At 43.0% G+C, this 22,097-nt stretch overlaps 1 protein-coding gene and 1 long non-coding RNA gene across 4 annotated transcripts in view; one reads left to right on the top strand and one right to left on the bottom strand.

Moving 5' to 3' along the window:
- Window positions 1-5,768: 5,768 nt before the first annotated feature.
- The window catches only part of MXD1 (MAX dimerization protein 1), a 107,416-nt gene continuing 91,087 nt past the window's right edge, over window positions 5,769-22,097 (bottom strand). The window contains exons 2-7 of one of the 3 annotated variants that reach the window (XM_082230610.1): window positions 17,283-17,452; window positions 15,702-15,801; window positions 12,720-12,749; window positions 8,513-8,627; window positions 7,900-8,059; window positions 5,769-7,784 (exon numbers count right to left, since the gene is read on the bottom strand). In XM_082230610.1, coding sequence (XP_082086736.1) covers window positions 7,594-7,784; window positions 7,900-8,059; window positions 8,513-8,627; window positions 12,720-12,749; window positions 15,702-15,801; window positions 17,283-17,361 — 675 coding nt within the window. In that variant the 5' untranslated portion in view covers window positions 17,362-17,452 and the 3' untranslated portion in view covers window positions 5,769-7,593. Of the gene's footprint in view, window positions 7,785-7,899; window positions 8,060-8,512; window positions 8,628-12,719; window positions 12,750-15,701; window positions 15,802-17,282; window positions 17,542-22,097 lie in introns of those variants that run through there. The other 2 variants (XM_082230611.1, XM_082230609.1) reach the window with 2 other exon arrangements.
- Window positions 12,756-15,238, top strand: LOC309536606. The gene is made up of 2 exons (XR_014221670.1): window positions 12,756-13,475; window positions 13,894-15,238. It is a non-coding gene; the product is annotated as an uncharacterized lncRNA (long non-coding RNA).

The raw sequence follows: 22,097 nt of genomic DNA, 5'->3' as shown, positions 1-22,097 counted from the left end.
AACAGAGAAACCAGTAGGAGAACACTTCAATCTCCCAGGACATTCTATACAAGATCTCAATGTAGCTGTTTTACTACAAAGGAATTTCAGAAATAGACTGGAAAGAGAAGCTGCTGAATTGCAACTCATTACCAAACTTAAAACCATGGAGAGACCTGGCTTGAACAAAGACATTGGATTCTTATCTCATTATACATGACTAAGCCATTTCTCACCTTCTCACCCCTTGCCTTTTCCTGTAAGACCTATTGCAGTCGTTAAGAGTCGTCAACAGGCTCATCTCAGCTATCTGCCAATCTCCCATTCCCACCACCCTTCTGAGTAATACCCCTCCCCACCTTCTCACTATATAGAAGGATCTGGCAACTTCTGTTTCAGTGTATCTGAAGAAGTGTGCATGCACACGAAAGCTCATACCAAGAACTAACTTAGTTGGTCTTTAAGGTGCTACTGGAAGGAATTTTTTTATTTTGACTATGGCAGACCAACACGGCTACCTATCTGTAACTGCTACTTTACAGGGTTGTTGTTGAGGATAAAATTGAGATGGGGAGAACCACTTGCACTACCCTGAACTCCTTGGCGGAAGAAGTAAGGTCCTGCCATACAGGACTTAGCATCTATAGATACAGGAATCCAAGGAAGAGGGAGTATTTGCTGCAAAATAATTTGATTAGTATACTTCAGTCTTCAGTCCACTGCCCAGTAAACCCCGCTGAACCCTGTGAGACTTACTTCTGAGTAAACATGCACAGGATTGCAATTAAGAGGTTTAAATGTTAAGAACAAATTCAAATTTTTATTTGGAAGTTACTGAAAATATTTGACTGGTGGTGTAGCCAGTTTGCTACTTATTTTATGACACGTGCACTCCCCAAACCCAGGAAATTTTTAGCAGAAAATGATACCAATGGAAAATTTCCCACATCCATAGTTAAAGTCAAGGTTTGCCCAGGCAGCAAATACATCACCACAGCACAGACTTGTTCCTTTGGAACTTTGCTGCTTCCAGTCTTGATTATTGAAGAGGTTATTGATTATTGTAGAACTAAATACAAAATACAGAAGGCAAACCAATATGATCAGGGGAGTGGAGCACCTTCTCTGTAAGGAAATGTTACTTTGGAAGTGTTTTGAGTTCATAAAACAAAAAGGGAAGCCAAAGGGGGATCATTATAGAAATTCATAATAAAACAATACATGGTTTGAGGAAAATCCAGCCACAAACCTTTCTCTGCCTCTCAAGAATTATACTGAAGAGTATAATTTCATGACACAAGGCTAACATATAGAATTCATTGCTGAGCTGTGATGACTGCCACTAGGCTTAGCTGGCTTTAAAGACAAGTTGGACAAGTCCATGAAACATAAGGCCATCAATGGCTTCAAGGCAGGATGGCTGCATATTCCACTTCCAGTTGCTGGGAAATGAGTACCAGAGAGTGATGTTGCCTTTATGTTCTGTCTGTGGGCTTTCCAGAGGCAAAGTGGGTGCTGGACTAGATTTGTTCTGATATTCCTATGCTGCCTGATGTGCATGCAACTGCTTAGGAGTTGGGACTGTGCAACAAAGCAGAAAAATGGGAGCATTTCCAGATAAAACAAGAAGCGCAAACTTACTTGTTTCTTTAGCAGGTTCCAGACTCCTTTCCAGCAACATCCGTTTGTGAGATTCAGAATCACATGTTCTTCAATGGCTCTCTTCTCTGCTTTCTTTGCATAAACCCATTCTCTAAAGCAGCACCTGCCCCTATTTTATTCTCACAACCATCTTGCAAGACAGATTGTTCCAAGTAGGTTTCATGCCCCAAACTCTCCTTGGTTGGCAACTAGCTTGGCCTACAGCTGTTTGAGAATGGAGGCGGCACTATTTAGCCCAAAGGAGCCTGCTAGGAAGATCCAGTGCGGTAGCTAGTGGTACCTTGGATTAAGAACTTAATTGGTTCTGGAGGTCCGTTTTTAACCTGAGGTACCACTTTAGCTAATGGGGCCTCGCACTGCTGCACCGCGATTTCTGTTCTTAACCCGAGGTACTATTTCTGGGTTAAGGTAAAGGTAAAGGGACCCCTGACCATTAGGTCCAGTCGTGACCGACTCTGGGGTTGTGACGCTCATCTCGCATTATTGGCCGAGGGAGCCGGCGTACAGCTTCCGAGTCATGTGGCCAGCATGACTAAGCCGCTTCCGGCAAACCAGAGCAGTGCATGGAAATGCTGTTTACTTTCCTGCCAGAGTGGTACCTATTTATCTACTTGCACTTTGACATGCTTTCGAACTGCTAGGTTGGCAGGAGCAGGGACCGAACAACGGGAGCTCACCCCGTCGCGGGGATTCGAACCGCCGACCTTCTGATCGGCAAGTCCTAGGCTCTGTGGTTTAACCCACAGTGCCACCTGTGTCCCCATTTCTGAAGCATCTGTAACCCGAGGTACCACTGTACTTTGTTCCTCCCACTTCCTTTGTCCTTGAGCTGACAGCTCACCAGATTTGGCCCAAGACCATAGCTCCTATTCTAGTCCCCAGTGCTGTGGAAGAGTCAGGCATCAACCAGCAGGATTCAGACAAGTGAAGGAAATTATGCTTCCATACTATACTTTCCACCCCCTCTTCCCTTGCATGGCTCAGAGTAATTGATATGGTACTGTCAGTGGCCAAACATTAATCAGGTCCACATTTGCTTAGTTTCATCAATGCCATAGCATCAGCTCAAGTTCCCAGAATCTCAATGGGTCCTTAGTATGGGTGCTGCTGCTGGAAGCTAGGGCAAAAAATGCTAGAAGTGGTTTTCAGACAGCTGCATGTTCCCTACAGACTGTGAAAAAAGATTTACTAGCTAGTTTCAAAATGATCTGAATGTCTTTATAAATGAATGAATAAGAGCTGCCTTTCAAGAAACACCCACACTGGAGCACTCTTTAATAATGAAATAATTTATTTTCTAACAGTTGAACAATACAGAAGTATACATATACACAGCAAGGTCTTCTAAAACATGTAATTTCTAAAAATGCATGTGCTAACTGTAATAAAAAGCACCATTATATGGTCTTGACACAGGATTTTTATGACATGGTATTTACATTAGGAACTGAACATCTGGAAACTGAATTCCTATTTTCTCCCTATCTGCTGCTCCCCTGTTTAGGCTGCATTTTTATTTGGAAGACTCCAAAACTAATGTCAAGAGTTCAAAAGCGCAAGTGTTGTTAAGAGCACCTATTTGAGGAAAGGTCAATCAAAAGAACAGCACAAAAATAAAGCCGAACTCCTCCGGAGAGGCCAAATCTTTGGGCACTTCAGAAGGGAACAGGTATGTTTCAGTAAGCATATTTAAGCCGTCAAGCAGATGGCAGCCAAACAAGCTGACTTTAAGAGTTGTTCAACCAGACCACAATATTCAAAACAAACAGGTTTGCTATAGTCAATCTTTGTACAGAGACGCAGGAGCAGGGAAAGAGATTTTGTTTGCTCAGTAGTGTGTGGGGGTCTTTTTCCTCCAAACTAAGAGTGTCACTGATTCACATAGATGTTCCAGAGCTTCAGGTGGTCATAATGTACAAAAACCAAACACTTGCCCTAACAGAAAGAATTAATAATAATAATAAACCCTCTTCAAATCAAAGCAGCAAGGAAGTAAGCAACACAGTATTTGTAATCAGGGGAGCAAACATAAACTAGGTATAGAAAGCAGAATTTGTCTCAATACAGTTAAGTGTCAAAACCTGAAATTTGTTACCAGAGGGCAAAAGGAGGACTCCGAGTCCTAATATATTGCTAGAGCTTACACCAGATGCCCAGTTCACTCTAATTAGGCAGCAAGCACTTAAAAAAATGAAGCTTCCCCATCATTCGTCCCGTCCTCCCAAAGAACATAGGGCTTCCTTCTAGTGGATTTGTAAGCGCTCCGGAAGAGAGAGAGCAACAAGACAAAAGAGGGAGGGAGGGGGATAAGGGCGGGAGAGAAGTGCCATATTCTGAGAACAAAGTGCTAAAATGGCAGTTGGCAGAACTCAGCCTGCTAATGCCCAGAGCTCTGGAATCTTGCAAGAGGGTGGGAAAGTTTGTGGCACCTCACTGGACATCTCAAATAAGTGCTCAGCTTGAATCAAAAACAGGTATTCACACCAACCCTGGGAAAAAGTTCACAAGATGTGACTATCAGCACCTTGAAAGCTCTGCTTTATAAAAAACACAATACCATAATAAAAGTTCTGGGTGTTCAACACTCAGGAGAAAAGTTCATCAGGTACAGACAATACTTTTTAGGCTACTTCAGACTGTCACCCTGACATCCACATTTACTTCTGATCAGAAAGAGCAAAAATTTTGAATTTCCATTTCCAATCAAGTGCGCCCCACATTCGCATCTGCGCAGGCCGTTACTGAGTGCAACAGCGTTTAGTGCGACCTTTTTAACACATGCGGCTTCCAGCTGTAAACACAGGCACAGAAACAACCCCAGTTCCCCTTTAGTAATCTTCAAAATTAATGTATCTGTAGCTTATCGAGTCATAATGCTGGTGGATCAGTGAATTCGAGAGAAAGTCTGGCTAGACCATAATGTCACACTTCTGTGGCCCAGCTTATACATCACCCAAGTGACATGGTTGCCACTCACTACCCCTGTGGTTGTTCCCACACCACCTTGGCAGTGTATGAAACCTCTGCTCATGAAGTTGAGACAGGAGAGATTAGTGCAGTTATGCACCACACACCTACCTGCAAGCACAGTACAAACCTCCCTCACCCTGTTGGCAGGAATTTCTAATAATGGGGGCCATGTATGCAACTGGGCCTATTTATCCATCCTTGAAGTGGGCACAACTATCTGAGGGATGGGCTGGGTGAATAGCAAAGAGCACCACAAAGGTTTGCAGCTGCTAAGGCCAGTCCTGGCCAAGAGATTTAAAGGTGTCCCTGGAGCCCACAGGACAATTTGTTTTAGATTCCCAGATGCTTCTGAAACCCCGCTCACCTCCTTAGGGTTAGGGTTTTTTTAAAACATTAGTGCATCATTTGCAAAGTTCAATTTTTCTGTACCATCCAAATTTTGAAAGAACCACATCCAAACAGTGCAAAGATTAATTACCGGTTCACAATAGGGACCAAAAAACCAAAACCCCAACCCCCCAAAACAAGAATCCCACAGTATTTTACTAAAAATACAACAGGCACAATCCACCAGGAATTTCTCCGGCTCAAAGTACACCAAAACAAAAGTGGCCACATACAACCATGGCTAAACTGCTACTTCCATGTGTCTATATATTTTTGTTGCTTGGGGAAGGAGGGAGAGAAAGAAGGGGTACTATCTAGGAGAAGTTAGAAGTGGATTGTGCCCAGTTATAATTAACTCATATAAAGGCACAACAATTAAAACACATTAGGCCGAATCCTTAAGACTCGTTACGTCTAAAGAAAAGTACACAAATTTGTAATTCAAATTTACCCCATCAAAATGCCCCCAAAATCTGAAGTTACTTTGAACCTTAAAGTGGCAACATGGAGTTGAATTTGTGAGGCAGTTTTATGCAACTCATTAACAAATATAGAAGCTCAAAGGTCTCAGGCAAGAAACATGTCGGAACAAAGGACCTCAAAGTGCAGCTACTCAACTTCTTTTAGTTTACAGGTTGGGAGCTAGCTCTCTGAAGGGTTTTCTGCTTCGATACAAAGCCAGCTTATAAATGCAAGAAGGCCTCCAACAAATAGGAGTTCAGTGCAAGTCTGCTGGACAACTTAAAATTCCAGCCTTTTTTTTTTAAAAAAAAAGATAGCACACTCAAAAGAAATAGCTTTGGAGATCTTTAGCAATCCACTAGCCCCACTTCCCATCTTGAATTTTTTTCCAAAGATAGCTTTAAGCTTCTTGAAGAAATCAAATATAATTTTCATGTTGTTTAGAACTTGTGTCCTAGTGGATTTTGGCAGCTCAGGTCATGCAAGCAAGCATGAATTACATTTTGAAGCTAAATAAGCTACATAGCCCTTTTAGAGTGAAGTGACATGAAGTTGCTTAACTGGCTCTCAGGTATCCTCTAAGTGCTCGGGGACAGCAAGCTGTATACAAATAAATATTAAAAGTCCCTGGGAGTTAATGTTCAAAGCAAAGAGAATGGGACTAAGGAAATCTCACTCAGTGGACCATGAAATACAAAGTTTCCTAAACATCTATAAAAGCATAAAATCATAAGAATGTTATTACATTAAGTTTATATAAAAATGAATAAATACTATTCATAGACCACGTTATGTACATTTGTGTGTGCTCTAGTTAGTGGTTAGAATGCTGTTGGATGTGGGACACCAGAGACAGGGTGAGAAGCAGACAGAAAAGATAATAAGGTCAAACCTAAAATCCACATGCAAGTCACTTTTCTGAGGGCTACCAAATAATTTAAACAGGCAAAGGAGTGCTAGAAGGCCAAGATGGCGCCATAGAATTACTGTAATGCAGTCTCCTCAGTCATTAACTCAAAGCTAGCACAGCTAACTTTGTCACTCAGTTATTGCTGAATTTTTTTTAGTAAACAGATTGGACTAGAACCAAGTATACAAATGAGGCATAATTCTTTTGTGCTAAAGGGATCGAGATCAGCTTTGTTCATCTCTCTGAGGTAGAAAGAATTGTCCCAGAGACAAGAAGGACTTAGCTAGAACTGCTGCTAGGAACAAAAGGTAAATGCAGCTATCAATGCAAAGACATCATCATAAAGATTGCAATGGAGTAGTTTAAAGTACCATTTGGTCTTTTGACACCAAAGATAATTGAGATGTCTTTAAGTAAAGGCATCCTACCAAGGTAATGAGCTAATAGTGAAAAGAACCCCACCCCATCAAGAGCCTACTGCACAATCCTATTCCTACTATATTTCTGCCCAAGTTTTAGTCTGCCAGTTGCCTGTCTCAATCCTCGCCCTCTGGGACTACTGATGAGAAGGCGGCTCAGTGCTTATAATCCAAATGGAGCTTTGATTCAGTACTGGCAGGAGTGTCTCAGAGATTACAACTACAATGACTTGGGACACTTCAGAATAACTTCTGAACAGTGGCTGGGACATTTCACTGCACAATTCCCTCACAGAAACTTGCAATGCTTCATAAGTATGCTCTGCCAATTACCAGCTCTGAATGACAGAAACCACGAGTTCTTCCTATAGAGGTCATGTTTGAGGAATAGTGGCTAGTCCGGCTGTTTCGGACACCTTATATTATGCTCTCCCCTCCTCCCACCCCATAGTGAAAAGGTTAATCTTGAACATTAAGCAACAGCAGCACAGGCAAAAAGTGTAAGTTGCTATTACTGCAACAATATTATTGGGTGCTTAGAAATTTGGTAGGAATGTTCAGTCTCATAGAGATGAGTTTACTGACAGAAAAGGGAAGCTAGTGGATGCCATCAGATGTGTGCTCCAGAGAGTAGCTTGTAACCCACAACCCTATGCACTGTTTTCAGACTTAGGCAAAGCAGATTTTGGTAATGTTGGTGGCACAAGAAGTTTACGTGCAAGAGAATTGTGGGACGGTCCAACATACTACCTAGTAAGATCCAACAAGGAAACAGCAATGGATGGAAAGAAAGCTACTGGCTCCTTATAGGCTGAGACAAGCCTTGAGATTGTTCTGCAACTTTATTCTCTTAATGCCGGCGCTCGAATAGCCCTCATCACTGCAGACACTCTGCAAGCTTCCCCTTTCGTCCAAATCACTTGGGCTGCTGCTGCTGCTCCAGTCTAGGTCCCCTGTTAGGTAGTCTGTGCTTTCCACATCCACATCGATTTCTTCTGCAAAAGAAATGCAATGTTACTTGGGTAACTCAGACAGCATTCACTTCCTAACAATGCAATTCCTATTTGGTCATGGAAGCAGGGACCCAACTCAAACACCACCAGTACGCACCTCTGTCTGAATCGGATCGATCAGAAGAAACAGTAGATCCTATACTGTCCATTCTTATTCGCTCAATACCCAGTTTCTCCAGCTGCCTTTTCAGGTGCCGCTGTTCTCGTTGCAACTGATCTATTTGGTGTACTGCTTTTCTGTCATAGTCTTCAAGTTTCTGTAGAACAAAACAGGTGTAATATGATTCTTGTGCATTATGTGCAAAAGCTAAAAGCCATTATATCGATTTATTATTATTTGCATATGAAAGTATGTCTAATGGCACTTCCCAAGCAATTTTAAGGCCTTGTATAAAATCATGTGGACCCTTCATCAGTGACGCGCAGGCATTGTCTTTGACACCTACTCATCAAGATTTACCTTCAAGTGCCTGCCAAGACTTAATGTCTGTATGTATTCTTCCAATGTGGTACAATGTTGACTCAAAGATTATGGTGTTTTGTCCTTTCTCGTACCATGATGAAGAAGCCCTCTTCATTAACGAGGAAACAATGTTCTTTAGGAATATGGCGTTATTTACTCCCTATCTCAGTTCTATGATATATTTGACAAACATAAAGTAATGAGCTTTTTTTACATGGCGCTCTAGAGCACATCCGCTTCAACTCACCTTGATGTGCAATTTAGCTTTTGTAAGTAAACTTAGCGTGGTATGCCTACTGGATTCCGGTCCAAGAGGCACCAGCCCTTTGAGCTTCTCCAGACACAGTCGCAGATGAGCACGTCTGTTAACCAAGATACACACAGGTTGTTATGAGTGCAAGATCAATGATCTGGAAACATTCATCATGGGTACTTCTCTATTATATAACTAAGGAACTAGGATAAGTAATCACGAAGCTTAGAAAAGAGATGAAAAGCATGTTCATCACTGTCTCAGGCCATTCTGAATTAGGTCTTTTGAAAGTTGGCTATGCCTGATTCAGTACCCATTCTAAATGTCTAAAACAGGGGTAAAGAACTGCCAGGCCACAGTGGGCAAGCCAAGCTCTCCTGTCCTATGTCCAATGTGGGGCAGTAATATTGAGGCTGGGTCAAACAAGGGGTTTACAGGTAGCTTTGAAGCTCAACCACCAGCTGATTGTCAGGGCTTCAAAGTGTGGCACAAGACTCCTTTCAAGGTCCAACCACCTGCTGAGATCAGATGCACTAGTTTAAATGTACTTTGACGTAACATATGCCATGAAGCTAGTCAATCTCAAAATAAAATACACCACAAAGTCATAAAGTGATGCAATTATAATTACACAACGCAAGATACCCACACATTTTAATTAAAACTAATTCCAGTTTTACCTTACCCAGTAATGTAGCAAAATTAGTTTCAGAGATAACTAACCACCACTGATAAGTTGATCACCAGCATTTTAACTAGCTGTTGGAGACCTTGAGCTTTTCCATGTAATACTCTGTTTAGCTTTAGAAGTTTTCAACTAAAGGCAAAAGCCTTTAAACTGAATGGTTTTAGTAAGCCTATTCATTAACTGTTGTCATTTTTTTGCAGATACCCCCACACAACATTCAAGCCTACTGGACTACTGGCACATCTAACCAAGTACTATCTATTCTGGCCATAAGCAGGTCACAAAGGTCTCTTTCCTGGTCCTACAACCTTTTAAATTCCCAGCTTCTGTGTGTACCCTTTTCTGCTACTCTTCCTTCCTTGCCTCAGTCCTTCTCCATTCCTTAACCACATGGGACGAAAGAGAAAACAGATTTTTTTAAAACAAATTCACTCTAGCCTTCAATTTGGCTCAGGACTGATGACAAAATAAACAGTATGTGTATGAAGCAAGGGTGGGGAAGCTTTTTAGACTGGTGGGCCAGATTCCTCTATTTCCACACCACCATGCACAACTTTTGACAGGTGAGCAGATGCAGGTAGGTTGTTGCATTCATATGGTTGTCAGGCACTTGGGAACTGCAGCATAGAGGCCTTTGCCAGCTTCCCAGGCACTGAGCATACAGCTGGCAAAGCTGCTTTCTGCAAAAATTGGCTCTTAAGACCAGCATGGAACAGTATATATTTAATAAGCAAGAACTATGTTGTGAACCAGAATTTCATTGACACAACAAGGAAAGTTTCAGAAGTTCTTCAAATACAGTCTAGGTCAGGAGTAGCCAATGTGATGCCTTCCAGATGTAAATGCAATGACATCAAATCAATAAAGCAACAATAAAGTATTGCATTTTCAAAAAGAGCACTGTTAAAATTTCCTTTCCCCCCTATCCAGATGGATAACCATAACATTTTATTTGGCTGCCAGAATTTTGACTGTTTAAGCCAGATGAGTCATAGTGCTTCCATTTTCAAAGCACTACACTGATTTCCTAGTTGTTTCCAATTCAAGGAATTCCCTTTAAAGCTCTAAGTGCCTTCAGACCCAAATGCCTATAGGACAATGCCTTGAGATCCTTGGCAGAGGGTCTTCTTCCTTAGTGAAAACATATTATGTATGCACTATGGACAGGGTAGAATCTGTGCTGGTACCACACTCACCTCCTCAGGTGTTGGCGTTACTATTTTTGGCATTACTATCTTTTCAGCACCAGTTTAACATATATTTGCTCAGGAGTTTGAAAGGCTTGTTGTCCCACTCTTCTTTTACTTTTTACAGTTCTCTTTGCCTCTCAATCTTTAAATCACTTGACAGATGTTTTATTATATTTGTATTTTTAATTATTATGTTCACTGTATGCTCCCTGGAATCCCTTGAAAGGCAGCCTACAGGTATTGTTAAAATAAAACACAGTAAACACTATTTATTTGGTTATTTATTTGGTTGCAAGCAGTCTTCACAAATGCAACCTTGCTATTTGTAGACATGCTGTAAACACATTTAAAATTTAAACACTTAATTTTCATTTATTCCATGGAAGAAAATAAAACACGTGCTTAGCTTTTGTTATTAAATTTAAGTGTACAAAGTGCTTAACCATGACTAAATCATGCCCACATCATTTTAAATTGTAGTTCCTAAGATATCTTATCGGATCATGAGATTTACAGGCTGAGCTGGCGGAATTTCCCTACTTCACTTTCTGTAATTTCCTTGGTAAATATTATGGGAGGCCATTTACTAAGCACTGCTGAATGAGTTTTCTATAGAAAATGATTTACAACACACCTAATTTGGAACACAGACAAATGTTTACATGTTGTAGGCTACATTTACTAAAAAAGCCCAAACTGCTCTACAGTAAATGGCCTGAAGGACAACAGGGAATTTTTCCTAAAACATTTTCTTCCTGGAAATCCAGTTCATGCTAACAATGATCAAAAGCTGAACATTTAAAACACAATGTATTGTTTCAATTCTATAATTTAAAAGACTGAAGATGTGCAGCCATTTAAATTCACTTTAGGTGCAAAGTGTTGCAGCATGTTTAATCCCTTGTTGAAAGCGCCTGTGTAAAAACACAGAATGATTTTTTGTCTGTGTAAAAAAAAAAATTCATTCTTAAATGAAGTAGAAAAATGTCAAAATGAAGCCCATGGTGCATTTTAGAGAAATAGTAGTATGTAGTTTCCTATTTTCTAAGTTTCATTACCTTCTTTTCATAACCATTAACTCATCATTTGCCATATCCCAAATTAAGCTCCAGTTCTTACAAAAGATATGCAGCTAATTCATAAAATGTTTCAGGAGAGGCTGTACCAAGATCTTTTTCTATATAACATAGGAATTAGTCTAACATTCCAGCCTCACATGGTAAGTCTACCACACCAGCCTACCACACCAATAAAACCAGCTCAATTAAGCCACAACACTGTGACTAAGGTACACCTACTAAGTGCCTCCAAAGAGTACTGAGATGTCCTGTTTGTGCCAACCCAGTTAGAGCAGCAATCACATGTATGGATGCCAATTGGCCTTAAACTTAGTCCTCACTTCAGCATGATCCTTTGAACAGGTTATTGACTTTATAAATCAGTATTCCCCACATTCATTTACTAGTCTGAGAACCGTATGCAAGAAAAGTGGCAACAGGCAACCACGAACTAGTCCCTGTGGTGAAAGCCTTTTAAAGTACTGTGTGCCAGCTGGGAAATACAGACTGCAGACCCCCACTAGCACATGTGGTTGGAATGAAATCACACAGTTCCTAAGCAAACATCACTGGAGCAATAGCCCCTTTCTGAAGACCACGGAGGAGTAAAGCTGCTGAGAAGTTTTTCCTTCAGCAATATTTTTTCTGAGACTTTGTCATTCGGAGAACCATCACTACCAACGTTATTTTCATAACAGACCCAATTACCTAAAGGCACTCAAACACAGAAAGGCTGAAAGACAGTTTTCAGAATCATTTCAATGTGGTTTGAGAATTCTGATTATAGTGGGGTGATTTAATGCATATGGCAAACAGAATGGCCCAAAGACAGTGCACGTGAGATTTTGCATTAAAGCCTTTCCACTCAGCAGCTCTTGCCACATGCACAATTCTGTATACAGTCGTACCTCCTTTTGCGTCTGGGATCTGTTCCAGAGCCCTGGATGCTCAACAAAGCGCTGCTCTGCGCATGTGCGAAGCACAATTTAATGCTTCTGAACGTGTGTGAGCGGCAAACCCGGAAGTAACCTGTTCCGGTACTTCTGGGTTTGCCACGGACGTTCAACGAAATGGACCCTAAACAGGGCAGACTCAAAGCAAGGTATGACTGTACTTCAAGCCACCACCCAGAAAAAGACAGCTTCCCCAAACTGGATTTTTAACCTAAAAACACTGCTTTGATTCACCTCATCAAATTACTATAAAATGTAAGATGTGACTACTGCTGTGATTAATTAAAATCATTTAATCATTTGAAGACTCACCTGTTCTTTTCCATTTCGTTGTGTGTTGATCTAAATAGAGAAAGAGGGGATTAATGTAACCATTTACACTTGTCAACCATGGAGTAAACATACCTTTGCAGGTTTCAAACCACTATCAACAAGATGCAACTCTGTTTGTTACTGAATCCCAGGTCAGTAGGGATCTCAAACCAGGGACCACGGTTGCATTATGAATAAGATACAATCATGCCTGCCCGTTCCATGGCTCTCACCATAAGGCGTGGCAAAATAATCTACTGAATGAATCACAACCACTTATTTTGCAAGACCCACAGTCTTTCTGAATCCAACTATACCCCAGAACACAGATTAAGAAAGAAATTTCCTTGACTATTTTAAAAGTGTTTCTTCCTCCTGTCCTGGGGTAGGGAACCGTTGCTTTTAAGAGCAAGAAAAAAACTTTCCAGGAGAACTTGATAACATTTGATTACAACTAAAAAAAAATGCACATATTTAACCCATCCAAGTTACATGACTGCTCCTCTTAAAGCTTTTGAAGAACTTGTGAATGATTTTGGATAACTTACCCAACATAATCATCACCATAATTTCATTTAAATAAGTATGTGAGAAGAGAACAGATTATATACACTCTGAACATGATGTACTCATAAAGACAAAACTGTACAACAAAAACATACTGCACAAACCCATGTATGTGGCCGTCAGGTGACACCCCCATGTGCCAAATCCTGGGGAAGACTGTTGTGTTTACTCGCATGAGAGGCTAGAAAAGTATTTCTTAAGTAGAAACCTTTGTTTTTAGTATGTTCTTTTTATTATTCTAAACATTACATTACAATTAAATAAAGGAAGAATAGAAATAATAAAAACACACATGCAACAACAAATTAGAAGGGACAGCTGAATGAGACTCCAGAAGATTCCTAGCTCAGGTTAGGTTAGAGCGTGTGCTGATAATGCCAAGGCTGCAGGTTCAATTCCCATATGGGAGAGCTGCATATTCCTGCCTTGCAGGGGGTTGGACAAAATGATCCTCGGGGTCCCTTCCAATTCTAAATCTTCCATATCTGATGCAACTGATGGATCTAGCACCTAAATCGAATGGTATGGACACTTTCAAAGTAAAGTTCCACTACACACTCATCTTTAAAGCAGGAAAATGGGCTGACATGAAAATCATTGGCAGGAGAACCTATGAACTGAATTGATTAGCTTGCCAGAGACTCCTGAACTATATTTGAGCATATATTTTACTTGTCCCAACATAATTTTATACAAACTATACACTTCCCTGGAGAATTATATCTAATGTAAGGTTCACATTAAAAGGTAAGCTAATAAAGCTGGGGCAAGGGAGAAGAAGAGTTAACACTGAAACTTCATCTTCCACTTTCCATACCATTCCCAAACGGCAGAACATCATGTACTTATCTCAAGACCACTAACCACTGGCACAGCAGGGTAATTTAAGGATAAAGCTTTAACTGGGTACTTCCTGCTTCTAAGGCATGCAATGACAGAAAGGTAGCCTGAATCTCCAGATATGTAAACAGAAAACTAAAACAAATGTTAGCAAGCTAATGGTTACATCAACTGGGCCTTTAAAAAGATTATCATACTTCAATAAGAACTTCTGAAATGAGTGTTGCCATATTTTGAAGAGCAAAAAAGAGGCCACATTTGCCGACTTCGACTTCACTATGACAACTCTCATTTTATATACCCATGGAAAGGACATATGGCAATCCTAAACTGCCCAGTTCATCAATGTCCAAGGAACTTAAATCTCCCATTATCTAGCAGAATTGTAATAGAGTAATATGTTTTTGTTCCAACGGACTTTGGCTTTCCACACCAAGATGATATAATACTGACGCTGTTATAATACTGACCCTCACTGTTAAGATTATTTTATCTGCCATCATTAACTGTTTTGCTTTTCTATATTTTATATGGTTGTTTTGACATGCTGCAAGTCACCCTGATTGCTGTTTTAGGGATAAAGGATGGGACATAAATATGCCTAATAAACACATCTTGTATTACATAGCAGTCTTGAATACTTACTACAAATACCCCATAGGCAGATAGTCATTTTGTGCACAAAATTAAGGAACTGGTGCAAAAACCTGGATCCATATGATTGTACTTATGCAAGAGAAGCAGCATATTTATGCAGAAGTAAACCCCATTTCAACAACAGCATTTACTCATTAATAATTGTGCTCAGGATTGTAACAAGTGTGGGGAAACTCTGGTCTCCTAAACTACAGCTGCCATCATTCCTGGCTATTGACCATACTTTCTAGGCCTGATAGAAGTTGGGAGTTCTGAAACATTTGGAGGGCCAAAGGTGCCTCACCCCTGGATTACAGCTGTTAATGTGTTTTCAAATTTCACTGGCTTCAAATAAGCACTCTTCAAATCCATTCTAAATTTCTTAGAAAACGTGGCTTCCAGAAATTAAACTGGCACTGAAATGTGTGTGGTGTTTCCTGCAAATTTAAATTGAGTATTTAGACTGATTAAGTGCCGTTTTTCCTAAAAACATGTTTCAAAATCCTTAGAATGAAGCACAGCCAACTCAAGATGAAGGATGTTTTAAATTTGAATTTAATTTAAATTTTTGACAAATACTTCTTCGGATATTCCAACTGCAGCATTACAGTGCAGTATATTGGTTCAGAGGCCAGTGTAAACATTGACAGGAATCAAAAGTGAAACTGTCATGCCCTTTTGATCACAAACATGAAAACTTTTACACAATACAATCTACATCTTGACTTAAACTGTAATCCTAATTAACTCTATGGGGCTTACTCCCAGGCAAGTGGGGTTAGGACTACATCTTAACCTTTTAATTAAGGCTAATATCCTTGTAATTAGCACGTGCCCAATGTACTCATCATGCCTCTGCTGTAGTTGCTTTGGAAGTGACTGAGTTATGTGCATGGCTCACCCTGCAAGACAAAGGCAGAACACTCAGTTTTTCCTTACCTGCTACTACTACTATTTTTCTTAGATTTGTTTCTTCGTTTTAAGACATCTCTATCCTTGCTGCTGTAGGGTAACATGGAAGCATAGCCATGCTCAGCTTCTGTGGGGGAAACAATTATTTATCCCATTATTAACTCATAGCAAAACCAAACAACTCATTTAAGTTTACTGGCAGATATCACTAAATACTTCATCTCCTGACATTCAGTGCATGTTCTCTTTCAAATTAATCCCATCCACAGGATTTCACATGCCATGAAAGCTGAATTCCAAACACCCCTCACTCACAAATTCACTAGATGGCTTGCCTCAGTCAAGTCTGTATTCTCTTTGTCTCAGCATTCTTAAGTGCAATATGTTAACATCTTATCTTACAAGTCTAGTATAAAGAATACACAAATAGTGTACAGGAAGTACTGGTATTTTGAATGCTTGAAATGCACCAATTATTATGATACTGAATCAATAATGTCTCAGTTGTGGGTGGGGGTGACAAGAGATTATGAACACTTGAGCACAGCGATACTCCCCCCCTTCCCCAGAGAAGATGTAATAGAGTTTTGTAAAGGCTATTTGGAATTTACAAATGGGCAATGCCTTCAGACTCAGACAAGGGCACAGCAGCTTTCCATCTCGACAGTTTCAGCACTTGACCTCGATCGTCATGGCCGCTCCATTTCCTTCTACAGTTCAGGCCCCCGTTAGGGTTAAAAGCGGAGCGAGTGGGTGAGGAATAGCAGGTCACACCCCCAACAGCAGGGCCCGCTCCCCCAAACTGAATTTATTTGTGTGTGTCGGCATCAGCCGCTTTATTTATTTGTCGCCATGGATGTTCTCGTTAAATACCTTCGAGAGGCTTTGTACGGAGCGGGTCACACATTAAATGGGGTAAAATACAAGGGGCGCGCGATTTAGCCACACGATCGGAAGCGGGGCGCGTGGTAGATTTTTACAGCCCCACAACCTGCCCCCGCCCGCCACGCTAAGTGGGAAGAGGAGGCGGCGGCTGGGAGGGAGGAGCGAGCAAGAGAAAAGGCAAAGCTGGATCAGAAGGGAGTCCGGGGCTCCCTCCCTAGTGAACAGGCTCAGAAGAAAGGAAATCTGCGGAGGAGGAGGAGGAGGAAGCAGCCCGGCCATCCGCCGCCCCCCCCCCGCCTTTCGGGCTTATTTTTAGCCCCCTCCTCCTCGCGCGGCGGAGCCTTTCCGGCGGTGCCCATTTTCTCTTTAAAGGCCCGAGTTGTTTACTCTTTCCCTCAGGGGGGATGGGAAGAAGGGAAGGCGGAGATCGTGCCGAAGGAGGGAGGGAGAAGCGGAGAAAAACACACGTACTAATAACAACGCGGAAGGAAGGGGGGGTCGGCGTCGCCCCTCCCCCCTTCTTCTCCAGCCTCCTCTCCCGAGGGGAGCGAGAGCAACAAAAAAACAACGGGGCGGCGGCATCCCGGAGGAAGCCTCGCTGTCACCGGGGCGGCCGGGTGCTCTCCCTCAGCGCGGCCCGAGCCCCCCGCCGCCAGACAGGAGAGCGAGCGAGCGGTGAAGGCGACAGGCCCGGAGAGAAGCTGGGCCGGCCGGCAGGCCTACCTCGCTCCCTCCGCTCCAGGAACTCGGCCGCCTCCAGCAGCATCTGGATGTTTTCGCACACTTGGGCGGCCGCCGCCATTTTGCCGGCTGCTTGGTCCTGCCGCCGCCGGAGCCCTCGACGCCGACGACACCGCCACAGAGTCAGCCGCAGCAGCCAGGACTCTCTTCTTTCGCCGCCGCCTCCGTCCAGCGCCCGGAGCCCGACTGTGTGTGTTTACCCCACCTCACAGCCTGACAGACTCGCCGCAACCAAGCCCTCCCTCCGCAGCCCAACGCGCTGCCCCTGGAGCGCGGCGCCCATTGGGCGCCCCTGGCCCGGCTCCGCCCCTGCTGCTGCCCGATTGGCCCTCAGCTAGGCAGAGTGGAAAGGGGAAAATAAGCGGCCAGCCACGCCCTGCTCGCTGGGCATTGGCCGCCTCTGCTCCTGAGCCCGCCTTTATCTAGCCCGAGGTTTCCCGCCTCTGGTTGGCTCGCCGAGCCGAAATGGCCGCCCCTAATTCAGATCTAGTGTCTAATTGGACAAGCCTTAGAGGCACGTCCCATTCGACGGTGCTATAGCCGCGCCTTTCCTTTGCACGGGCGCCCCATTGGTCAGAGCTACCAAAATGACGTTTTACGCTAACTCCCGTAGGCCCAATCCAGGCTGCTCTGCCTTCTAACCCCGTTCGGGCCTTCCTTTTTGATTGGTCAGTGCTGCCCATGGCCCCCTCCCCTTCGCTTATTGTGTTGACTTCTAGCGTTCCGCCCCGCCCACTAGCCACGCGTCTTTGCCATTATTTCTTGGCCAATCAGTTTGGGGGCTCTAGGAGGCCCAGGCCTAGTTAGCTCTGCTGGCTAGAGCAGAGGAAGGCCTAAAGCCTGGGCTTGGCGCAAGGAGGCGGCGAGCGTGGCAGGCGCAGGCACTGCGAGGAGAAGGCGGCGGCATTTGTGCTTGTGCTCAAAACAAGGCAGTCTCTGCCCCTGCAGGCTTGCAATCGGTTTATTTTGATTGAGAGAGAGATACGGAAAACGCAGGAGGAAAACAAAAACTCAGTCACTATTTTCTTGTCTCGACTGACAAGCTGGCCCAGTTCAGGGAGCACCAGGAGGAGGTGCCTGATGGAGCGGAGCCTCCTGCAAAGCTGATGGAATGAGCCTCTTGCTCCCTACCTCTCCCGCTGGGACAGCCTGATGGAATTGCTGCCACCAGGTGACAGTTGAGGGGGGAGAAGGCTTGGTGAAGCTCCCCCTTCCACCACATACCCCTTTGCCTCGTAAAAAGAAAAGGCAGCCACGTTGAGCACCCAAGACATCAGTTATATTAGGGCATTCTACTTTTGCTGGATCAGGTTGGCACCCCGTCTAGCCCAGCATCCTGTATTAATATATATATATATCACCACCTTCTATATCCTCACCTTCTCTCCAAACACTCAAAGCAGCTTACCGATAGAATAGAAAAAGCTAAAAACCTAGAAAATAAATCATTTAAAAGTATTTAAACACGAGAATTGATATATATACCAAAATATCTATTAAAAGTATAGACAACAATAGTTACACTCAAAACCAAAACCAAAAAATACCCAGTTCTGTACTTACAGTGGCCAACTGGGTGCCTGTGGCAAACCATGTATGTGAAATTAAGATTGTTTTTAAACCTGACATACTCACTTTATTATTATTATTATTACTACCATCATCATCGTCATATATCCTTCCTTTCACCAAGACTGGGACTCAAGGTGGCTTACAAAAATTAAAACAAATATAAAATACAAAAGCTAAAGACATATAAAAGTTAATAGTTAAAATTAAACTCCAGCAGAATAAAAACAATATAAAAAAATAATCCATTACAAATAAAAGCAGCAATGCACTATCAGACGCCCTTTTCTTAAAGAACAGTCAGTCCACAGGGGCCTGCTGAAATAAAGCAGTCTTCTACCAGTGAAAGTTCCAAAGTCTGGCAGCAGACCTCCATATCCCCACACTGCTTGTGAGGGTGGTGGGACCAAGAGAATGGCCGCCTCTGACGGTCTCAGAGCCCAGCAAGTTTGGATGGAAGACAGACATTCATACAGGGAACAACTGTTTTGTGCATGTTCAAAGCACATGGAACCATGCATACAAATACCATCCTCAGATCAGGAAGAGGGTGCAATGGGCGCGTAACAGGGCAAGTTTATGCACGCTCCACTAATGCGTGCAATAACCTGGAAAGCAACCTCAGCACAAATCAAGGGTTGCCTGCATAAGCATTTGCCATTTTACTGCCCATTCACTCAGTTTTGAGGTCCTTTTGGAGCTCTTCACGATCTTTTTTTGTTTTAATCACTCTGAACATTTTGGTGTCATCAGCAAACTTGGCCACCACAATTCTCACCCTCATCTCTCACCCTTCATGAACAAGTTAAAAAGCACAGGTCCCAAAAATGATCCATGGAGGATGTAAGATGAAGTGGCAGCCTCTACAAAAAAACAGTTATAACCTCAAAACTACCTGGGGGTACAACACTTCAGCCTTCCAGGAAATTCTGTAAGTGACCTTAAGGTAACCCAAAATAGAACAAAGGAACTTCAATCAAAGACCACATGAAACTGCTGGAATGGGTAGGGAGTTCCGTATTATCACTTGGACTGAATTCAGGCAAAGCATTTTCTTAAACTTTACAGGCAACATGTGCGACTGTGCATGCGCACATTGTTTTTGGACCCAGAAAGGGCATAAGGGGGGTGGGGGCTTATGCACACAATGACCCAGAATGCAACCCCCACGTAAATCAGGGGTTGCCTGTACTGATGCCAGGGTGCCTGTGTCATGACCAACAACCATTATGTGAATGAGAATTTACCTTTTCCCTCAACCCCACTGCTTACAACTCCCATCACATCACCTTATGTAGCCTGTAACACAGTGTATTGCATGCATCTGAAGAAGTAGACCGCAGTGCACAAAAACCTATACCATAGTAAATGTATCTCAAGAGTCTCTGGTGTTTTCTCTGTAAGGTAGGAGGGATGGGGAACCTCTCTTAGGCACATCACGCAGCCTCATTCCCTTCCTGGGCCTACATGCCAGAGGCAAAAGTTAGTGGAGCAAAAAGTGTACAGTGCACAATAGTACAGTAGACTTAGTACAGCACACCCAGTATCCTCTGTGCAGGCAAACAAGCAAGATTGGGCTTGAAGGATACATTCCCTTTAGAGTCCAACGCAGGGCTGGCGAGGGGCGTGGCATGAGGACCACCGGATAGAGAAGCTGCATTTCACGACTCTGCCCTATGATCTGAGGTTCCCCATAGCTACCCTAAGAAGCAAACCTTTGAGGACAGTCTCTAAGAGGGCCAGAGAATCTCTGTATGTAGGAGACAAAAAGTAAGGAACTTAATACACTGCTAAGAAAACTATGGACTACATTTGAGCTTGTTTAACCACCGAGCCTAGGGATTGCCGATCAGAAGGTCGGCAGTTCGAATCCCCGCGACGGGTTTAGCTCCCGTTGCTCGGTCCCTGCTCCTGCGAACCTAGCAGTTCGAAAGCACACCAAGTGCAAGTACATAAATAGGTACCGCGCCAGTGGGAAGGTAAAGGGCGTTTCCGTGTGCTGCTCTGGTTCGCCAGAAGTGGCTTAGTCATGCTGGCCACATGACCCAGAAGCTGTACGCCAGCTCCCTCGGCCAATAAAGCGAGATGAGTGCCGCAACCCCAGAATCGGTCACGACTGGACCTAATGGTCAGGGGTCCCTTTACCTTTACCTGCATCAAGTATGACAACTGCATAATCCAAAGATTGCCAGAATTTAGTCACTGAACACAGAATTCAAAAACTGGTCACCAATGCCTAATGTGTCATTACAGAGTCACAGGAGTGCCAACTTCGCCCCGCAACCTTGAGTGCCCAGGGCCGTGGGTACCATGCAGCGTGCATGGCCCTGGCACTGAAAAATGTGGGTGCCTGGCCCCTTCATAGGGAATTTTGTGGGTGCTTGGGCACCCAGGGCCCCAGGGAGTTGGCACCTATGCAGAGTCATGTCCCTGCTTTGTTTTTGAAATTGAAAGCAGTAGATGTAGCTTATTAACAATTAATTCTGCCTGTTTGTTTTTCTATAAAATGTCTGTCCTACTCAGTTTTTACTTGCTCACTCTAGAAGCAGTCTCGAACATTTATTAACAGGTGCCAAATCGGATGTTACTCTAATCCTACCCAAACATTTTAGACAAATCAGAGTGTCTTGCAGGGTCCCCCTTTGCTTTAAACACTTTGTTTGCAATGACAAATGTGTTAGGTGGGATGGATGGGGTTGTAGGTGGCTGAGAGAATACACTTCGAAGGAGACACAACACCACATCTCCCACAAGCATGATCATATGGGTGCTTACTCCAGAAGCCATTCCCATTGTACCAGGGAGTTTACATGAACATAAGCATCAGATTTTAATTCCAGTGCTACAAATGTTGACTTCATCTTGATATTAGATTCTTGCTGGAGGCTTGTCACTATTTACTTTGGATTGATGCAGAAATCTTTATTTATATGACCTCACCAATTGGGAAGTGGGAGAAGATTTGAGATGCCCAGCTGAAACAGAAGCAACGCAAAGCAGCCTTTATATCTACCAATTACTCAAGTAGTTTTAAATCAAACTGCAGTCCAGAGCTGCCTCATAATTAAATTTCATTTCCAGAGAGAGGTGTGTGTGTGTGTGTACGTGTACGCACACATTTTGACTCCCTGCACTGTTTGTTTTGTCTTCATATTATTCCATCAGATAATCTTACGCAAGCTACACCCACTTGGACTGTGTGCTAGTAACATCCTGTTCACTTTAGAA

Source organism: Podarcis vaucheri, assembly GCF_965113315.1.
Source record: "Podarcis vaucheri genome assembly, chromosome: 7".
Classification (NCBI taxonomy): Eukaryota; Metazoa; Chordata; class Lepidosauria; order Squamata; family Lacertidae; genus Podarcis; species Podarcis vaucheri.
Note: the sequence above shows the minus strand (reverse complement) of the source record. Positions and strands in the feature narration are given on the sequence as shown.